General features: G+C 49.9%; 11 protein-coding genes across 11 annotated transcripts; 5 read left to right on the top strand and 6 right to left on the bottom strand.

Annotated features, from left to right (window-relative positions):
- Positions 1 to 18: 18 nt before the first annotated feature.
- On the top strand, positions 19 to 1,350 carry Pdw03_6994 (Transaldolase; the record flags this gene model as incomplete). Its single annotated transcript, XM_014678855.2, has 7 exons — positions 19 to 91; positions 155 to 198; positions 249 to 374; positions 452 to 560; positions 626 to 857; positions 911 to 1,238; positions 1,288 to 1,350. 7 exons carry the CDS (start codon positions 19 to 21, stop codon positions 1,348 to 1,350), a joined length of 975 nt encoding a protein of 324 aa, XP_014534341.2.
- A 354-nt stretch (positions 1,351 to 1,704) lies between these two features.
- Positions 1,705 to 3,043, top strand: Pdw03_6993 (PQ loop repeat protein; the record flags this gene model as incomplete). Its single annotated transcript, XM_014678856.1, has 2 exons — positions 1,705 to 1,760; positions 1,939 to 3,043. The coding sequence occupies 2 exons, from the start codon at positions 1,705 to 1,707 to the stop codon at positions 3,041 to 3,043; spliced, it is 1,161 nt and encodes a 386-aa protein (XP_014534342.1).
- Positions 3,044 to 4,578: 1,535 nt separating this feature from the next.
- Pdw03_6992 (uncharacterized protein) lies at positions 4,579 to 5,079 on the top strand (the record flags this gene model as incomplete). The annotated part of the gene is made up of 1 exon (XM_014678857.1): positions 4,579 to 5,079. One exon carries the CDS (start codon positions 4,579 to 4,581, stop codon positions 5,077 to 5,079), a length of 501 nt encoding a protein of 166 aa, XP_014534343.1.
- A 225-nt stretch (positions 5,080 to 5,304) lies between these two features.
- On the bottom strand, positions 5,305 to 6,719 carry Pdw03_6991 (SGS; the record flags this gene model as incomplete). The annotated part of the gene is made up of 2 exons (XM_014678858.1): positions 5,305 to 5,817; positions 5,871 to 6,719. 2 exons carry the CDS (start codon positions 6,717 to 6,719, stop codon positions 5,305 to 5,307), a joined length of 1,362 nt encoding a protein of 453 aa, XP_014534344.1.
- A 310-nt stretch (positions 6,720 to 7,029) lies between these two features.
- On the bottom strand, positions 7,030 to 9,419 carry Pdw03_6990 (Oxidosqualene:lanosterol cyclase; the record flags this gene model as incomplete). Its single annotated transcript, XM_014678859.1, has 4 exons — positions 7,030 to 7,120; positions 7,176 to 8,621; positions 8,678 to 9,141; positions 9,210 to 9,419. 4 exons carry the CDS (start codon positions 9,417 to 9,419, stop codon positions 7,030 to 7,032), a joined length of 2,211 nt encoding a protein of 736 aa, XP_014534345.1.
- A 679-nt stretch (positions 9,420 to 10,098) lies between these two features.
- Pdw03_6989 (Meiosis-specific topoisomerase Spo11, putative) lies at positions 10,099 to 11,619 on the top strand (the record flags this gene model as incomplete). The annotated part of the gene is made up of 6 exons (XM_014678860.2): positions 10,099 to 10,378; positions 10,466 to 10,532; positions 10,597 to 10,705; positions 10,779 to 10,946; positions 11,003 to 11,074; positions 11,149 to 11,619. 6 exons carry the CDS (start codon positions 10,099 to 10,101, stop codon positions 11,617 to 11,619), a joined length of 1,167 nt encoding a protein of 388 aa, XP_014534346.2.
- A 403-nt stretch (positions 11,620 to 12,022) lies between these two features.
- Pdw03_6988 (Ubiquitin-conjugating enzyme, E2) lies at positions 12,023 to 12,624 on the bottom strand (the record flags this gene model as incomplete). Its single annotated transcript, XM_014678861.1, has 2 exons — positions 12,023 to 12,276; positions 12,375 to 12,624. 2 exons carry the CDS (start codon positions 12,622 to 12,624, stop codon positions 12,023 to 12,025), a joined length of 504 nt encoding a protein of 167 aa, XP_014534347.1.
- A 273-nt stretch (positions 12,625 to 12,897) lies between these two features.
- Pdw03_6987 (Scramblase) lies at positions 12,898 to 14,558 on the bottom strand (the record flags this gene model as incomplete). The annotated part of the gene is made up of 3 exons (XM_014678862.2): positions 12,898 to 13,917; positions 13,977 to 14,148; positions 14,203 to 14,558. The coding sequence occupies 3 exons, from the start codon at positions 14,556 to 14,558 to the stop codon at positions 12,898 to 12,900; spliced, it is 1,548 nt and encodes a 515-aa protein (XP_014534348.2).
- A 577-nt stretch (positions 14,559 to 15,135) lies between these two features.
- Positions 15,136 to 15,604, bottom strand: Pdw03_6986 (Long chronological lifespan protein 2; the record flags this gene model as incomplete). Its single annotated transcript, XM_014678863.1, has 2 exons — positions 15,136 to 15,329; positions 15,427 to 15,604. The coding sequence occupies 2 exons, from the start codon at positions 15,602 to 15,604 to the stop codon at positions 15,136 to 15,138; spliced, it is 372 nt and encodes a 123-aa protein (XP_014534349.1).
- Positions 15,605 to 15,801: 197 nt separating this feature from the next.
- Pdw03_6985 (mitochondrial 54S ribosomal protein bL27m) lies at positions 15,802 to 16,617 on the top strand (the record flags this gene model as incomplete). The annotated part of the gene is made up of 1 exon (XM_014678864.1): positions 15,802 to 16,617. The coding sequence occupies one exon, from the start codon at positions 15,802 to 15,804 to the stop codon at positions 16,615 to 16,617; it is 816 nt and encodes a 271-aa protein (XP_014534350.1).
- Positions 16,618 to 16,958: 341 nt separating this feature from the next.
- On the bottom strand, positions 16,959 to 19,018 carry Pdw03_6984 (Glucose-methanol-choline oxidoreductase; the record flags this gene model as incomplete). Its single annotated transcript, XM_066101515.1, has 5 exons — positions 16,959 to 17,014; positions 17,067 to 17,568; positions 17,625 to 18,504; positions 18,563 to 18,592; positions 18,654 to 19,018. 5 exons carry the CDS (start codon positions 19,016 to 19,018, stop codon positions 16,959 to 16,961), a joined length of 1,833 nt encoding a protein of 610 aa, XP_065956598.1.
- Positions 19,019 to 19,315: the final 297 nt, after the last annotated feature.

Here is a 19,315-nt window from a genome sequence, read left to right as displayed (position 1 = left end):
TACTGCCTTACCCTCAAGATGGCAGTACGGACAGGTCTCGACTACATACGTTCGCGCACGCAGATCGACTGTGATACGATGGACGACGAAGGTGACTGACCCTACTTCGTCGATAAATCATAGGATCATTCTCAAATGGCTAACTACTTTTTAGTCGCCAAAGCTCTGGGACCATTCCAAGATTGCACTTCCAATCAAGTAAGCACATGAACGTGTCACGTATTCGGGCCATGAAGCTGACCGTGCAGGCTATTGCACTTGGTGAGCTTTCTAAGCCAGAGCGGTTTAGCATCATTGCGTCATCGTGGGCAGATGCGGCGATGCTGCATCCGAAGTGGTCCATGGATGTTGAAGAATTGGTCGTCGAGATTGCGGTGAGTTATGGTTCGGATTCTAGCAGTGATGATGTTGATGGTCTGAAGGAAGAAATCCACTAACTTCCAATTGATAGATGGTCAGATTGGCTGTAGGAATGGCAAAACACATTCGTCGACGTGTCCATGTACAGATTAATCCCTATCACTCGTACTCGTCAGAGAAGATTGTCCTAAATGCACTCCGTAGGTTTGGTTTTTTTCATTGAAATTACCATTGATTGATTGGACCTGATGATAATCACCTATAGGAATCGTGCAATTGTTCCAGCATGTCCAGCCCGGCTTCGACGCTACTCGCATTTGCATCAAGATTCCTAGTACTTGGGAGGGAATGATGGCCTGTCGCACCCTTGAATTAGCTGGTGTGCATACCTTAGCGACCACTCTGTTTAGCATGACTCAAGCTGTTCTCGCAGCCGAGGTCAACTGCTCTTATATCGCACCCTATGTGAACGAATTGAAGGCACATGTGCAAGCAGGGTAAGTACCGGGCTCTTCCTTTGAAACCCTGTCTAACATCATTCCCATTCCAGATTCGTGGACAACGCAAAATTGCTCCCTCTTTGTGCTGCTATTCAGAATTACTACAAGTCCATCAATTCGCGCACCCAAGTCCTCCCTGCTAGTCTGACGTCTGTTGAGGAGATCTTCTTGCTCGCTGGGGTAGATCACCTCACCATCTCGCCAGGCCTGTTGACAGAATTGACTCAGCCTTTTGCAGGAAATGTCAAGTCGCTATTTGATATTGAGGCGACACTTCCAATCCCGGCACGGAATGTCTCTTTTATCAACGACCCTGGAAACTACCAGATCACCTTTGTCCGAGACCAGGGTGGTGCTAGTCCAGTCAAGTTAACCGAGGTAAGTGCATACATTGATCGGCCTTTAAGCTTCGCTGACAGAGACCAAGGCCATAAACATCTTCTGTGATGCCCAGGACAAGTTGGTGTTGCTTATGAAGGAACATTATTAGCTCTCTAGATTTTGGTAGCCCATGATCAATATCGATTTATTTTGATTGAGTCGTAGCGTAGTTAAATGCTAGAAATAGAAGGAAATTAATGAAATGAGCACTTAGAATGCCAACCTGAAATGTCCTCAAGTTCGTATACTTCAATCGCACGTGACCACACGACGTCATCCACGGTTCCGTTTTAGATTTCTCCAATTCTCTTCGCGTCCCTCCAATTGCCTTATTTTCAACTTGCACAGAGCTGGATCTTCCAGCTACTACATCTGTTTATATTGGCGTCCTTCTTTTACATTGTTTCGCTTCCCAGACCTTTAGGGAGACTCTTGAATCTGAATCGCACGGTTCGCCTGCAGGATGTTCCCTTCGCAGGCGGCTAATTTTAACATCGAGGCCCTTAGCGGCATTTGCGGGTAAGCTCAACAAGCTGGACTTCTCTTTTTTTTTCGGATTGGGGGGGGGGGGGGGGGGGGAAATTGGTTAGCTGTCACGTTCATTCAATGCATGCAAGTGTGACATCAGATTAAGATCTACTTGGCCCGGCGATCTCTGTATTTGTTTTCCAAAATCCAAAATTGACCAATCATCTAGATCGATTTCTATTGCCTGTTGGGTGGTCGTTTTCTCCCCTCAAATCATCGAGAATTTCCGACGTGGCTCTGCAGATGGCCTCTCTCTTATCTTCCTCATTATCTGGTTGGCTGGCGATGTGTTCAACATCCTAGGCGCCGTTCTGCAAGGCGTGCTTCCTACCATGATCATTCTTGCAGTGTACTACACTCTAGCAGATATTGTTTTGCTTGGGCAGTGCTTTTACTACCGGGGCTTCAATCTCAAGGAGGAGCTCTCTCCCTCCGCTACACCGGACCTCTTTGCAGTCAATGATGCCGAGCAGAATGGCGCCGAACATCAACCAGCACCAACGGAGAGATCCGCCCTCATCTCAAAGCCCACCGGCCAGGTCCGAATTGAGGATCCAACTATAAACTTGACTGGACAGCAACCCGAGGACCGTACACGCCCACTCTCCGCGGGAAGACGGCACTCGGCAACCTCTTACCATGATATCTTCCACTCATCGGTAGATGCAACCCATCTTTCACCCGCAACACCGTTTGTCGAACCTACATCCGATTCCGCGCGGCGCCGTGCTCAACGTGCCCGCCGCCGCCGCATCTCCACCCTCCAATCTGTTCTATTCAATTTCACCGCCGTCGCTCTAGTCTGTGCTGCAGGTGTGATGGGCTGGTTCGTCAGCCCGGTAGCACAGTCATCATCGCCAGATCGGGAACCTCTCACTATGGATGTTCTGGGTCAAGTATTTGGATATTTCTGTGCAGCCTTATATCTTGGGTCACGTCTGCCCCAGCTTCTCTTGAACTACCGCCGCAAGTCAACGGATGGTGTTTCCCTGCTGTTCTTCCTTTTTGCTTGCATCGGAAATTTGACCTACGTGCTTTCCATTCTGGCATACTCGCCTGTTTGCCATGGTGCATCTTCCGAAGGGATTATGGGGCATCGTCACCGTGCGCATTGTGATCCTGGCGAGGCGGCTGCGCTGTACGGTCGTTACGTATTGGTGAATTTGTCGTGGTTGATCGGTAGTGCTGGCACACTGCTGCTGGATATGGCGATCTTTACTCAATTCTTCCTGTACCGAGATGGCAAGAGTGACGAGGAGGAAGAGGAAGAGTAGAAACTTAAGAGGTGGATGTAATTTTATTGCACTTACATCAACGTTTGAAGAGAACATTGCAGAACTCCAACTCTGCAGAACTCCAACTCCCGTCTTTTGAGGCTTAGCTATATGTAAATATGGACCAGCCTTGTGGAATCACTTTGGAGCAAAGAGAAAAAAAAGGCTGAATTTGCAGGTTCTCTCGAATATCTGGTAGTCTATTAGATACTGTCCCCTCTTGTTGGTGTTCTGACTAAAATTTAGGCGGTGGAAATGGCTTGAAGTGTGCACGACGTTTCCATGCATAGCCTTTGACTACTACCCAATGCGTTGTTGATGATCTGGCTGCCAACGACGAGGTTCTGATCTGATATCCAATCGTTACAAGTCAATCTTAATCCAGGATACATGCGTTCCTCACAAATTGGAACAGAGACCGTGGTGGAAAAGCTGCAGGGCCGGCCAGATCGGCTTACGATGCTTCTGGACACGCCGCTCGTACGACTTGTACATGGATATGTGGCAGGGACTGGGCATCAGCAGTGCCCGATGATCCTAGAAGAGGTCGATAATGTTGCTTCACTGAGGTTGGTATCGTACTATCGGCCAACTAACCTCGACGAAACCATAATACAGTTCTTTAAAGATTCCCTGGACCCTAAGAATCCGACCAAATGCGAACCAACCGAGCTACGCATTCGCTTCGGGTGACATGAAGCTCGGCTAGCGGACAAGTTTGATTTACAGAATGGGGCTTACTAGACCGATGGTTGCGATAAAGCAGGGATTGCAAAACCCCGGCTTGGGTCGTTATGGCTAGGAACCATGAACAATGCGAGTAACAGGTCAGACCTTTGGGCATGAAAAGATTCCTATCATCCATCCTCTAATGCTCGCAGTGTCGATTTGCGCTTGAGGGATTAATACTAGCTCAACGAGGCTAGCGGCAACGGAAACGTTACCCCTGAGCCAACCATCCTCATCGTGAAGCAGGTGCCTCGATATTAACAGACTAGCACAAGCTAGTGCAGAACTATGGCTTGCAGGACAGTGACCGACAATGGCTGTTGTGCAGTATAGTGGGGCTGGCGCCAATATAAGTTTCACGGAGAGCGAATAGAACTCAGACTAAGACCGAGACCTAAGCACTCCCAGCCTATCGTTAAGGCTTCGAGGATACTGACTTGCAGCCCTAAGCTGACTTGTCACCTGGGACAAATCTTCATCTTAGTACTCTCGATGATCCCGTATCACGATACCCGGTCTATACGATCCGTGGAAGCTTCCTAGCCAACAAGACATGGCTATAGAAGGTTGCTGATGAGTTGGGTTTCATTCTTTGCAGCCTTGATTCCAGCCCAATTTCCTCAGATGTCTTTTGAAGCGTAGAGAAAAAGTGGGTATATATACTCCAATTCAATCGTACCATGGAGAGAAAGAACCCCAGATACCAGGTTAAGATACAAAGCGAACGTTAGCAAAAACCTCCTCCACAAACCCCCTCATCGACTGAGACAACCCCTCTACTCTTTTAACTCAACCAACCAATCACCATGCCCATCCCTATGAAGCACCCTCAGATAGTGCATGCTGATACGACCCGAATGGGCCAATGGTCCGATTTCGACGGTGTCGAAGCAGACAAACTCGGCACATGCTCGGTCACGGCAATTGCCAACGAAGAAGGCTTTCTGCTCGCCAATACTTCCTCTGATGGGTTTAGGGAGATCCCTGCTGCAGAGAGTCTGTGCGCACTCTATAATGGGAACAAAGCGCTCTTCGGCAACAAGCCTGTGAATGTGTGGATTGTGTACGAGCAGGAAAACGCCGTGAAAGGACGGAGCATCAGGAGAGTGATGGAGGGAATCCGGCCTGCTCGCATTTTAGAGCAGGTATATAGCGGGGAATCTTTCATGAATCAGCCTAGTGAAGAAGGTGCAAGGTTTTGTCTGAAGTTGGTGGCTGGTACTGTCGTGGCTACTATGCGTCGACAGGATGGTGGGGGGGCTCCCATCCCGATTTTGGGGGATGGGACGACTGTGGTGTGTCGATAAAGAGGGGGGGGAACAGGTTCGGGTATCTATGGGTGCTTGGAAGGGCAAGTGTTTTAGTGGAGTCTACGAATTGAACTACTTGCTTTTCAGAACTAAGATTAATAGGACGACTTGGAAAAAATCATTTCATTGAGACAAATTGAACTAAAAGTTGCGATACCTTAGAAACACCTCGCTGCATGCACCGTAGCAATGAGAAGAGAAGAAAAAAAACTGGAGAAAAAATCATTTAAGGTGGGGTTCCACCTTCCCCTTCGCAACCTCAGACCAGTTCGTGCTCAGCGATGTTCCCTGGCTTTCGGTGTAACTTTTGATCATAGCTCGACGTGTCTCTGGGTCTGCGCCAGCATACAGCTTCTTGAAGAACCCGTCGACAGCATCACCACCTTCGTCATCCGATAAATCGGCTGCGTTGCCTGACTTGTCCTTCGGCTTCTCAGTGAGCGACGATGCGACTTTGTCCCAATCCTTGGTGCCGTGGCGTGACGAGGTGGGATATGAAGGGCCCGAGATAGCTGGCGCGATTTGTGCGGCTGGACGGTCGATGATCTCAGGGGGGTTGGCGGCCGAGCCTTCGAGGGTACCCCATTTTTGGCCGGCTGTCTTCTTTCGCAGAGTGAGTTCAATCTTGGTGCCCTTGACTGAAACCTTGGACTCGGCCGGATTAATAGCTGCATATAGCGGGTCGAGCGTAAAGTCGTATTCAGAGCCAGATGGGAGGGGGAATTGGAGCGAGACCTTTCCCAAATTAGTTCTTAGTGCAATAATGACCGAGCAGAAAAAAAACTCACAAAATCTTCTTTCAGATCGATTGCGACACTCTCATGTGGAATTCCCTTGACATAAAGAGTCACAACTACAGAGTCCTGTGACTGATACCACTCATGGCGAACCTTTCCCGGGGAAATAGAGGTAGCTGGAGAACTGATGTTTGAGATTTGAATTTGAGAAGCCAAAGCAGCCTCCGCTGGGGATAAGGTCGATCCGGCCGAGATTTGGGGCTTCGGGGGCTGAAATTCATTCTTCTGTGAGGATCCGGCCATCCCCACGTCATTGTCGGCCTTGAGAGCATTCCACTGATCCTTCACCTCATCCCCGGTCGGAATATAGGTGGAAGACGGGAACTCAGTAATAGACACGGTGCACTTTGGGTCATCTTTGGGAAGTTCTGCTAGCTTGCGTTGAAGTTTGGCAGTCCAAATGGGCATTTGGGCACTGTAATTGTTTCTGGGGCCTCCCCATCCGGAACCCGGTCCTCCCATGGCAGCCTGCACCTGCTCGGATTTATTCTCTGGGGCTTTTTCGCTCTTGGTTTTCTTCGCAATGATTTCAAACACATATCCTGCATCTCCATATCGCTCAAGCTGGTACAGCGACACGGCCCGGCGCATCTGTGCGGAGAGAATCAGCTCTCGGTTTCCACGCTCTTTGGCAAGCTGGAGCGCTATTTCGGCATCGGTAAGTGCGGCTTGGTAGTCGGGTCCACCATCTGCGGGCTTGAGGCGGGAATAGGCAGTCGATCGCGAAATGTAGTATGCCGGAGCGCGGGGGAGCTCGCTCAAGGCGTGGGTATAGTGTTGGATGGCGAGGTGGTAGTTGGATTCGGCCGAGGCCTTGTCACCCTTGGCTGCAGCATTCATGGCGATGGTTTCAGGTTCCAGCGGACGTAGTATGGGCAAAGAACAGTTTGTGCAGTCGTCCAGAACGGAGGGATGAATGAGCCGCAGTGGCCAAAGCTCCTGTCGATCACACATTTTTGGATGGGAGGTCACGTGGGTTCTTGTTGTGGGGGGAAGGTGAGGGGAAAAGAGAAGGAGCAATGGGGGAATGAAGAAATTAGATACATCCTACGACTAAGGCATCAATGGCTATGTGATTCAGTATTTTGACGATACCCCTGATTGTTTATGAAGTAGTTTGGTGTGGGATGTTATTTTCACTTGAGATATTTTACACGAGCTCTGTATTGCCGAACTTCTTACTATACAAGCCCAAGGCACGGATAGGCCAGTAGAACTTATAGTTAGGATATGAGATCATGCTAAAAGAGGGTCAGTAATCACCCCCAAAAGAAGATGAGGACATGTCAAACTCACCAAGACTGGTTGAATACACCCTCAATCGACTCCTGCAGCCACTCGCCATTGCGCTGCTGGCGAGACATCAAGAGCTTAATACCTCTCTCCAACGGCTCCTTGTGTGGGTAGCCCGCCTCCATAAGCCCAAGAAGAGCCCAGGCAGTCTGACACACCTGGGACTTCTCATGCTGAACATACTGATGGGTTGCGCTACTCAGATATGACTCGCCCCAGCCACCATCGGCCTGCTGCTTCTCGATCAAGAAATCACAGCCCCGACGAGAGTCGGCGCTCGTTTCGTAGGTCTCGCCAACGCTGGCCAGACTTTCAAGTGCGAACAAGGCTGCGTAAGTGAAGCAGATTCCCCAAGAGCCATACCAGCTACCGTCGGCGCGCTGAACGTGCTTGATGTGGCCGACAGCCTTCTGCTTTGCGGCACGGATTTCGTCGGCGCGATACACGGGGTAGAATTTGCTGAAGAGTGACAGGGCTGTGACAGATGCCGTTGTGCATTCGGGGTGGTCATAGCTGATCATGATACCACCGAAGACCTCCGCGGCATTGAGCCACTCGACCTTGGGCGAGGCGCGGGTAATTTCGTACTCAGAGAAGCCACCGCTTGGGTTTTGCATGAGCAAAAGACAGTCGACGGCGTCCTTCAACCGCTGTTCGGAGATCAGCTTAGGGAAGCCGTGCATCTCCTGCAGCTGGAGTGTTGATCGGAGACCCTCGGCGGTGCAATCGCTAACTGTGTAGCCTTGGTCCTTGGTGCTGAATGGCCAAGCACCCTTACGGTGTTGGCGGTAGCATTTATCTTGATTTGGCACGTTCTCTCGTAATTGATGGTCGTCGAGGAATTCGAGAGCTTTCGTCAACATCGGCCGCCATTTGGGCTCGTCGGCGAAACCAGCGACGACGATCGCCTGGGTAATGAATGCCGTGTCCCAAACTTGCACGCCGTTGGTGCCATTTGCGAGCATGCCCTCGCCCTTAACCCACATATAGTCATTCAACCGCTCCCTGTGTTGGCGGACAGAGTAGCTGTCAGGGCCGTCATGGACAAAGCAAGCTACCATATTCATCGGATTATTGACGGGTCCCAGCCCCGCATATTTGGTATTTTCATCTTCCATACGAATCAACTCCCAGGTCCATTCCTCGGCTCGCTTGACAATACTGGAGAGTCGAAGGTAAGGGTTCCAGACCCGAACCAACAGATCATTGGCTGTATTCAACAGCCACGTCTTGGGGTAATAATTGTCTACCTCGTGAATCGAATTGCGATGCGCAGCAAAATCAACAGAGCTGTATGGCTGGGTGTAGAGCTCTTCGCGCAGCTGTTTTGTCAAGTCGTCGAGAGGGTGAGACCATTTCTTAGACCACAGCCAAGACATTGGGAGAAACACCTGGCGCATATGAATCCACCACCGCCAAGGAGCAAAAGGAACCCAGTCAGGAAGAAGCCTGTATAAACAATTAGAAAAACCAAGGGTTGGGTCTGTTGCAATGTGTGAACACACCAAATCTCGGGGGGAACAGGGTTAACCCCCTCCCACTCCATTACCCCCAGAATGCTGAGCCAGAATTTAGCCCAATGAGGACCGTAGATGGCGCCTCCAAATTTATGGAGAAGGCCTCGAGCTTTAATCATGCGCGGGTCCTCTTCACTTACACCGATCAAGCGCAGTGCCACATAGTTCATACTAGTACCGAAGACGGAACTGTGACCTTCGATATGCAGACCCCATCCACCGTCCTCTGGATGCTGACGGGCAAACAAATAACGCTTGATCTCCGTTGCATACTCCGGGGGAATAGGGGTATTGGTCACATAGTAAGTGATCAAAATACCCGGCAGCAAGAACATGGGGCCACCATACTCGCAGGCCCAGTTTCCGGGCTCCAGTTGCAGGTGCGAGAAGAATGAAAGTCCATTCTCGGCGGCTTTCAATGGAGTCTTGGCTTCTGGCAGCTCCGGGAGACCCTATAATGGACCGTTAGAAATGGATGAATTTTTTGAATTTTTTTGTCAATTGAGTGAGATTAAAATACCGTGGGAATTCCCAAGTGATATTTATCAGCTATTGACTGCGGCCACTCTTGGTTCTCCACATCTGATTCAAGGTACCGCCATGTTTGACGGCCTTCCTCATCGACCAATCGCCAGCGCGAGTAGTCGGTTTTAAGATCTCCATTGGCATCTGGGGTAAGGTGGCCCTCGTCTGGAGTTCTCCATGGCCCAATTTGAGGAGTAGAAGACATGATATGAGGAATAGGGTCTTTTCGCCAATCCAGCAAAGACATTAAACAGCTTGGAGAGTCCAGGCGCGGGTGCCCAGAAACCGGGGAAGCTTAGTCATCGGTATCACGACTGCGGTGTAGAATGAAGAATGTTGAACATCATGTGATGCCAGGCAGATGAGCTGATCGAAAAAAGAAAGAAGAGGATGTTGAGGATTTCAAGAATTCTCTGATCAAGAGATAGGGGACCTAGGAGGCGTGGTGATTTTGTTATGCGATGGTGTAGTCCAGTGTTGCTCTATGAACTTCATGGACCTTAAACCTCAAGGGAAAGGGAAAAGGAAAAGATAGTCAACAAAACCAAAAGAGATTGTTCGGAGTATAGATGCTCATCGCAAGAAATTTTAGACATGATGAAGATATGGAGGGAATGGGAATCTTCAACATAAATAACGACATCTAGTAAGCAATTTCTGACTTCTATAGATCCTAAGGTCAGAAGAAGTCAAAGGCTTCATTTTTACTAACCATTGATCGAAAATTTTATTGATAATAGTCACTATTCTTTAAATACATTATGAATACATGGATACTAATGGAAAGCGCCTTGTAAGCTCTTTGGGCCCAGGTGGTCCACAGATAGAAAGGTGTTGCATCTACTCGCGGTCCTTTAACCCCAGCACCACCTCGCCGTACCTCCATGGCAATGGCTGAGCCTACAACCATCCACACGTTGGAGATGGATGATGATCGAGATCCCTCAGTCCAAGGGTTCATCAACAACACCCTCGCAGCCTTCGTACACGGACTCTCACAGTCCCCGACAGAAGCAAACATCTCCATCACTCTCAAACGCAGAGCCAGCCCAACTGCTTGCGCCATCAACACCCTCACCGGGGCATTGGAACCGATTCCGAGAGTTGAGACGTACAGGAAATACTCTTGGCCAGGAAAGACGGCACACGAAGCCTGGAAATTTAGTACGATCTTCCCTTCTAGCATAATTCAAACACCACCTAAGCATTCTTCCTGGATAACAAACTGACCGAGTCTGCGCATTCTGATAGCCGTGATCCTTCGAATCCTAGCTATATTGGACCAAGCTATTCGAACAGGCCAGTTGATCTCCAAAAGGTAAGCTGGTAATGTTCAGGAATCAGTCTAAAAGGTATGCTAACAATAATCACACAATCACTAGAGATATATACTACATCGATCCGGAGTTCTTCCGCGTGCAGTACATCGTGGACCACATAGTTGATGACCTGGCGTACACCATTGGAGTGAACAGAACGGCATTGAATGTGGTTTGTCCTGCCGAATCTTCTGGTATCACACCACTACGAGGTCGGGCTGCTGACATCGAGAGCCGCTTTCTAGGAAGCGGCAGCAAAAGGACTGGTGACGGGAGACTATCGGTTGATCCGAGGCTCCCACATTTTGATCGATGCACACTCTGTCATTGAGGACAGTTTAATTCCTCGCATAGAGAACGGAGACAAGATTGATATCTCGCGCATCCGCTGGGTACTGGTCATCGAGAAAGAGGTATGAAGCAAGGAGACCACACATGCAGCATCAGTACGCTGAGCCTCTATCCACAGGCAGTCTTCCACCGGCTCGCACGAATAAGTTACCACACCAGAGCACTGGCAGGGGAAGGAATCATGGTCACGGTAGGTTGCGTGTCTGCTATAACAAATATTGTAGTCCTCTAAGCGAGCACCTGAGCTCAATGCTACTCAAATAGGGCAAAGGCTATCCCGATTTCATGACACGAACCTTCCTGCGTGCAATTTCCGACTCCGCATCCAAGCAGAGCAGAAGTCAGCCCCGTTTCTATGCCCTTACCGATGGTGATCCCCATGGGATGGCCATCATGTCGACGTACAAGTACGGCTCGGCGGCACACTTGCACCAAAATGCTCGGCTCAGCATACCGAGGCTGCAATGGTTGGGTCTTCGAGTGACAGACATCATAGCAGTTCCGGAGGTACTTGGTGACACGGCTCTTCTCTCGTTGACGATGCAAGACCGCAAGAAGATCATGGCTATGCTTCGGAACAGTCCTGTCTGGGCTAGCGACGGACCGGAGCCAGAGTGGCGTGCTGAATTGCAGCGGATGATGATTTTGAACCTGAAGGCGGAGATTGAGATATTATATGGGTGTCAGGGGGGTTTGGAGGGGTGGATTAATCGGCGTATGTTTCGGCAGGAGTAAGATGCTGTAGAATGTGTATAACTAGGAAGGTATAGATGTATAGACAACATACAATAAAGACAAAAACGATATACTATAATACTTGCCAAGCATCTCCAATACTTGAGCAGAAGAACAATGGTAATACTGAAGCATATGCAAGATTTAGCAAGCCAATAGAGGAGAAAGAATAGTGTGTCGGGAGAACAGCATGTATTTCATCCGCTGTCATAATGCGAAGATAGGAATGCACTGTACAGACCGAGAAGACATTGCATGTCCAGACCATGCAAAAGAAAAAGAAACCCTTGGAACGCCATTCATCAAAGCTTGACCCCCGCGCAGAACAAGCAAACCGTATTAACTGCCATCCACCTGTGCAGCAGCGAGGAAATTAGGGCATTCATCCTCAACCCAGCCTGGCTCACAGACCCAGACCCTTCTTCACCTCATCCCTAACCTTCTGCTCGTACTCAGATCTCCGCTCGCGCCACATCTTAGCAGCCTCAACATTGGCCGGGCTCTCGTCGTTCGGCTCGGCAAGCATACTCATAACAGAGATGAGGATCTTCTCCACACTCTGGATAGGTGACCAGCGCTCCGAGGCGTGCTCGTAGTGGTTTGGGTCGTCGCCAGGGGGATGAAGGATAGAGATGCAGACGGTTCCGTTGGGATAGACTGTAATCCAAATTGATCAGTCAGATGTTGACCATTGTGTATTTTGCAACGCAAGCAAGTAGCCGCAAGTCACTTCTGAGTTGTCTAGGGTCACGTACCATTTGGGTGCCACACGCCTCCTCCGATGAATTTCATTGTCGGCGGGCTCAGGGGGTAGTCTCTTGGGAACTTCAGCTCCGCTGCAAAGACACCGCCCTCGAAGGGAGTTTCTTCTGGGCCCTGGATCAGGGCTTCCCAGTAAAACATGTCGTCTTCGGAGACGGGGCCTGCGGTGATACCCTCTGGTGGGTTGGTGGAGAGGTTCTTGTATTCATGAAAAAGGCGCTTCTGGGCGACGGAGGACGCCATTTTCCCCTATTTAATCGATTCAGACGCGAGATGTGAAGCGTGAAACACTTAGGTGGCGAGGTTGTCCGGGGCGCTTGGGTGGGATGAAGGGTGGGGATGGAATAATTCCGGGGCGGTGGACAAATCGTGGCGATGCCGTCGGGGAACCTGGATTAGGGACAGAGATGGAAAAATGCGATTGAAAAAGTGCTCTAGTGAAAAGCTACATTTTTTGGTTTGAGACTAAGTATTATATCTAAATTGTGAATGTTATAGTACAAAAACCGGCCCTCTTCACCAGTCAAAATAATCACCCCCCTCCTCCCCATCACCAATGTCACCTCCCTCGTCACCCCAAGAACCATCTTCACCCCAAGGATCTTGAGGTCCATCCTGGAAGCCGTGTGAGTCTGGTTTCACCGGCTCCGACACTGAAGCATTTGGATCGGCCGTGTTGGCTCTCTGCATTGCTTCATACCCAGCCATTGCACCTGCGGTGGTAGCACCTGAAACCATACCATTGGGCGCACCACCGGCAGTTCCAACTCGCTCTAGAGTTTCTGCAGCGACTCCACCAGCAGCCGCAACCTCACTGGCGGCAGCGCCTTCTGCAGCTGCACCGCCAGCGGGAGCCTGGCCGCCCATGCCGAAACCATACGGCGGAAAGCCAAATGCACCATGGCCGTGTTGGCGGCTGAAGTAATCAAAATCAATACTTACAGCTGTAGCCAACATAACAGCACGTTGGTCGAGGGTCATGCCTAAGGTTTTGTTGTTGTGTGACGTCTCGCTGCAGAGAGCTGCGGAATCCATTCGCATGGCGTAGACACCAGTGTCTGTGAAAATTTCGCGAGCGAAGCCTGCGAAATTGCGATTGACGGATCCGATTGTTTGAGCATCTGCTGATTTTAAGGAGAAATCCCATGAAAGAAAGGGCTCATCAACGTAGGCAAATTGGTTGAATTGGCCCTGGTTTTGGTCGACTAGTTGCATCTGCTGTGCTGGTGACAAACCAGAGTCAGCTATCGAGACATCACTGGTTCCCATGTCTGTTTCCATGTTTGGCGACTGGTGATAGGTGAAGAGATTGTATTTTCGCCGCAGAGGTGCCCACTGCTGCTGGGCTTCGCCGATAACTCGCATTTGACCGAGACCAAGTGGGGATATCCTTGCACTCGATCTGGTGCCAGGCTCAATGAGAGAACCGGGTGTTGTGCTTTGAAGAGAGGTGGATGCCAAGTGAGCATTTGGCGTTTGATCAAGAGGATCATAGACGTGGATCTGAGAATTGATCCAAGAGAACGGGCGATTGAACTGCGATGATCAGCCAAAAGGGAATCACACCAATTGATGGCCTTTCCATTTGAGCTTACACGAAGAACTTCATTTTCTTGTCGGTCAAATACATGTGTCACAAAACTTCGGTGGGTATGGAACCATTGCCGTGCCATTGTATTTGCCAGTCCCTTATCCTGTTCTGCCATATATCCAATGTGGATTCCCTGCGCATCCATTATGACATACTTATTCGCTTGTTCAAATCCACTGAGGGAGTCAACACACATACTTCTCTCAGGTAGAAACTCGTGCGGCACTCACATCAGAAAATTCATCATCTCGAGCTCTCGCTGTACGACTATTCCTGAGTTTGCCAGTATTGAGGTTGCCGGGTGATGTTCTTTAAGCACACCTTTGGGATCTTCTGGCACGTAAACGGGAGAAAGGAGAGTGTTTAACGAAGGGTCATAATTGGGACATGTGGCATCTTGGAACTCAGAGGCAGCTGTCCCAGGATGTTGCACAGGTTCGGCTTTTCTCGAAGTCTGGATGAGACTTGGTCTTCTTCTGCTATTGCGAGGACCACGCTGAGATGCATGAGTTTTGAAGCTTGAAAGAGCTCGAGTTCGAGCTGGTGCCCACTCTTTTTGCAGGGATCGGAGTCTTAAGCCCCACATGGTAGCTCAGAGATTCCGGTTTGACCTGGAAAAAGATTGAGGTAAAATGTTGAAGGAAAGCGAAGTTTGTAGTAGTCCGCACACTCCACCGCCGAGACTCCGATAAACCGATGACGGAAGGTCACTACGGAGATAAGCGGAGATAGCAACGGCAGATCCTTTGCATGTCGTTTGCTCCAACTTGACTCATCGGACTCTATTTTCAAGTTAATCAGCAAGATTTCAGGTCACTTCGTTACTTGATTTTCCATTGCTTGTGAAATAGTACTGACAAGTGCTTGTCCAGACGTGGAGAATCGTATTTCAAGCGACTTTGCGCATCCATATAGATAGTAGACCAAGATGGGCATGTCTTGGGTAGAATTACCAGGTTGCATATGAGCATGTAGGCAGTCTGTTTCCATGTACGAAATAAGCCTTCTGCTTTTAGAGGATATCTGGGCATTTCCAAAAAGGATCCACAGGATGGAATCTTGTCAGATTAATCCGTTCATCGGCACCAAGCTTTATGACCTGACCTCCCCCAAAGCAGCTACATACAGACCATGTGATAAAAAAAACATCATATACGCAGTCTTCACAAAAATCCCTTACGTGCCAATTCGATTTTCCGCGCAGCTTCACCTGCCTTGAACCCTCCCTTCGACACGCAAACGGCACTTCCTTCTCCAAGTTCAACTTTCTCCTCAACATCAGGGTGAGGGCACGGGCAGTGATGTGGGAAGTGTACACAAGCAAGAGTTCCAGGGCAGAGGTAGTGGTCGCATTGTGCTGTAACAAAAGATCAAGGAGGTCAGTGATGTGGTCACGAGGGCAACGTGAAATTGCGACAGCGCAGTCTCAGTCAAAGAAGCTATTTGAGTCTTACCTCCACTCCACATCTGCTGGTACCGATCACTATCGCTGGGAGCGTTCTGCGACCGCTGCTGTTGGCGTTGTTGCTGCTCGCCGCCTCCGAACATCTGGTCAAAAAAGTTGAATTGGGCCTGAGCGACGGACACAAGAAGCAGAAGAGCCCAAAGGGCTTGGCGCCAGCTCTGCAACATAATTTAATTTATTGCACCGTCGGTGTTTGCAAAACGATCGAGTGTGTAGAAAGTAAGCCAAGTTCGAGTAGTGTACTCCGTATAGATGAAGCCAGTTTACGGGTACACACGTGACGCCAAGCCTGATCTCCGAACGAAAAACTTCCCCTTTGGAGCTTCACGATCTACACCTCCAAGCAATCCGATTATAACCCACCATGTTCAAGCCGCGAGTGCTAACGCCCCTGCGGGCACTGGAGCGAGCCTTTGCCCCGACAATCCGGTCGACACCCGCACTCTCGCAATCGCAATCCCTTCTGCGAACCCTCTCCGCAACATTCACATTCCCGAAATCCACACCAACACCCTCACTCTCCCGCGCACTCCTCCCATTTACACAAGTGCGTCACGCCTCGCACGCCTCGCAAGGAACGGCCAATCGACACTCACGTGACCCGGCCGGTAAGCGCCTCGGAGCCAAGCGCTCTGGCGGCGAGTACGTGGTAACGGGATGTATCATTTTCCGGCAGCGAGGCTCGCTATGGTTCCCCGGTGAGAACTGTGGGATGGGACGGGACCACACAATCTACGCAACACAGTCCGGCTACGTCCGCTACTACCTCGACCCGCTGAAGCACCCGAAGCGCCGGTATATCGGAGTTGTTTTCGACAAGGAGGAGCAGCTCCCGCACCCGCGCAATGCTCCCAGTCGGCGCAAGTTGAATATGACTCCTGTGCCAATGGCAGAACGCGTCGAGGTCCAGTCTGATCTCGTTGCTTCTGTTGATGAGAGCGGTCTCCGTGTGACGAATATCGAGGCTGTTGAGGCCAAGTCTGGCCCGCAGTTGCGTCCCGGTTACATGTACCGTGAGGCCAATTGGGAGATTGGTCGGGCTGCTGAGAAGGCTGGTATCACTGCTAAGCCCCATGATCGCGGTAACCGTTGGTTGGCGTGGAGGAAGCGTCAGCAGAGAGCCGAGCGGGCTGCTCAACTGAAGAGTTTGAAGGGCAAGAAGAAGACGGCCAAGAAATGAGTGCATTTGCCGTGTGCATGACGTCTTGTTCCAATAACTTCTGGGTTTCTGTAGCGATATGAGGATTTGTATCTGGTGTTCACTGTATTATAGGAAGAGCATTTACCATCAAGTTTTCCACGTGTACTATTCATTTTCATTTTTGGGGGACACGTCCGCACGAAATTGCCATGTAGAAAGAAGATCATGTACTATGGCATCCTGAAGTATAAAGCGTGCCTCCCACACTTGACGTCAGCTCAGCCCAGCAAAACCAAATAAGACGATCTACTATGTAAATGTCAATCTATAAAATCTCTCAAGTCAATGGATCCTTTTCTGTGTCCGACTTTGAATCTAAATTAATGTCCTTGGGAATACTGGATAATATCCGCCGCGATCTTCTCGGCAAGCATGTCTGCGACGCAGTTAGTACTTGGAAATCAAAGCAGTGACCGAGAGAAACATACAAACCGTCGACTGAGGATGACCAGGAGGAAGGAAAGGAAAGGCGCTAGCGTCAACTACTCGCAGTCCGTCCACTCCGTAAACCCGGGCCTGGGAGTCAACCACAGCCATGCCGTCATCGGGCGTTCCCATCTTGCAAGTACAACCCGGATGCCACAGAGTCATCAAATTATCCTTGATAAATTCAAGGATCTGATCATCGGACTGGACCTGCGGCCCGGGGTTATACTCCTGGCCGATGACCACAGGCTCCATGGCTTCACTCTGAAAAGCCTGGCGTATTCGCTTGAATATGGCAATGGCAACTTCTTGATCAGCCTGATCATCGAGCCAGTTGGGATTTATAACAGGTAGATAGGAGGTATCTGCCGACTGTATCGTGACATTTCCTCGGGACATGGGTGTAATCAGAACACCGAGTATGGAGGCGTACTGGTATCCATCTCTTGGCTGGATTGTTAGGATGTTTGACGCGTTCCCGACATACCCTGCGCCAGAGATGTACTATAAATCTTCACGTTAGTAACCTTTTTCTCCATACAAGGGAATATGTCTCTCACCTCTGCTTCAGGCCAGTCGGATGGAAAATTGTCCAATTTACTCTGCGTTTCCTCCGAGAAAGCCGAACGCAAGAATCGCGGAATCTTCTCGAATGCCAGAAAATCCGCAATTGGATTCTTGATGGATCCTGTCTTGGAGATCAGTCCTTCAATAATTTGGCCAGCTGCGTATAGCAGGTCGGTGGCAATCCTAGTGAATGTTGTCACCTGGACTCGGTACGAAGGCGCAAAGAACGGGTGATCCCACATGTTCTGACCGACTCCTGGTCGACCGGCTATAACTTCGATTCCATGTTCTTCCAATTGTTCGATGGGACCAATGCCAGAAACCATGAGGAGCTGGGGGGACTGGAAGGCACCGGCAGATATGATAATCTCTTCCGATGCTGAAAGGGTGACGATGTTGCCCAGCAAACCTTTCACTTGAACTCCTGTTGCTTTTTTATTTTCATCGAAGACCACCTTCTTAGCAAGGGTATTTGTATAGGTTGTCAGTGACTTTGGCGTGATCTTGGATAAGAAAGATTGCTCAGAGCTGCTTCGGAGCTCGTTGGATGGATCGATGGTCGATGCGCAATATTGGGCTCCCATTATACCACCCCGGTTAAAGTCCTGTACTTTCTCAATGCCGATAGCTTCCATACCGAGGCTCATCCATGACGAGAAAGGTTCGGCGAAGTTAGTATACGACACCTGCAATGGACCACCATCCGAGTCGTAGGCATCGATGCCATAGCCCGCGGATGCATTTTGAGCTCTATATTCGGTGTTTGGGGGCGTGAACTGAACGCTCTTTTTGTAGAATGGGAGCACCTCATCAAATCCGTAGCTGCTGTCATTAACTGCAGTCGCCCATATCTCCATGGACTCGCGTGTCGGACTACAATATCCAGGTTAGTCAAGCCGGCCGCAAGCACTTATTCTCCACGGGGGTTTACCGTTGATAGATCATAAAATTTAATGCTGACCTGCAGAGAGATCAGTTTAATTTTTTTTTCTGGTATGCCAGATCCGGAAGGAGACACCTACGATCCCCCGAGACATTTTCCTCGGGTGAAATGAATCGCCCGCCTATTAGCACCTGGTTGATCCCTTGTTACAAATCCCCAATCCACCGGCGATTGGAAAGTAGGATCTGATGCTATCGACAACGCATCAGATGCAGGAAACTCGGCCACAGATTCAAGCTCATAGTGGCCCCCGGCTTCAATCAAGGCCACTTTGAAGTCATTCTGTGCTAGTCGCGTTGCGATCACACTCCCAGCCGTACCGCCCCCAACGACCACATAGTCAAACGTTTGGTCGGCAAGGGGAATCCCGTGCCGTGCTGAACGTGCAGATGCGACGCTACTCGCCTGGAGTGTGAGGAGTCCTAGAGTGGTGTGGAACAACATCGGGAATAATGGTGCAACTGCTGGGTACTTAGGGCAAGATCCGGCTGTATGTTGCAGCGAAACAGAGCTGAAATGTGCAGCTCTCAACCGGACTTTGGCGACTATGTTGTATTGTACTAACGTAGGCAAATCCCCGGATCTTCCAGCCTCGTGATAACATTCGGGGCTCACTAGAATAAGAGACCGGGTCCAATCCACAATCCAACCTCCCTTGACCGGGTGCCCAGATATGTAACCTATGTAACCCCAAATGTGCAGCTAGCTGGATCATAAGCAGAGCAGCGGCCCGCCAATCAT

This window comes from Penicillium digitatum, chromosome 2 (assembly GCF_016767815.1).
Source record: "Penicillium digitatum chromosome 2, complete sequence".
In the NCBI taxonomy this organism is placed as follows: Eukaryota; Fungi; Ascomycota; class Eurotiomycetes; order Eurotiales; family Aspergillaceae; genus Penicillium; species Penicillium digitatum.
Note: the sequence above shows the minus strand (reverse complement) of the source record. Positions and strands in the feature narration are given on the sequence as shown.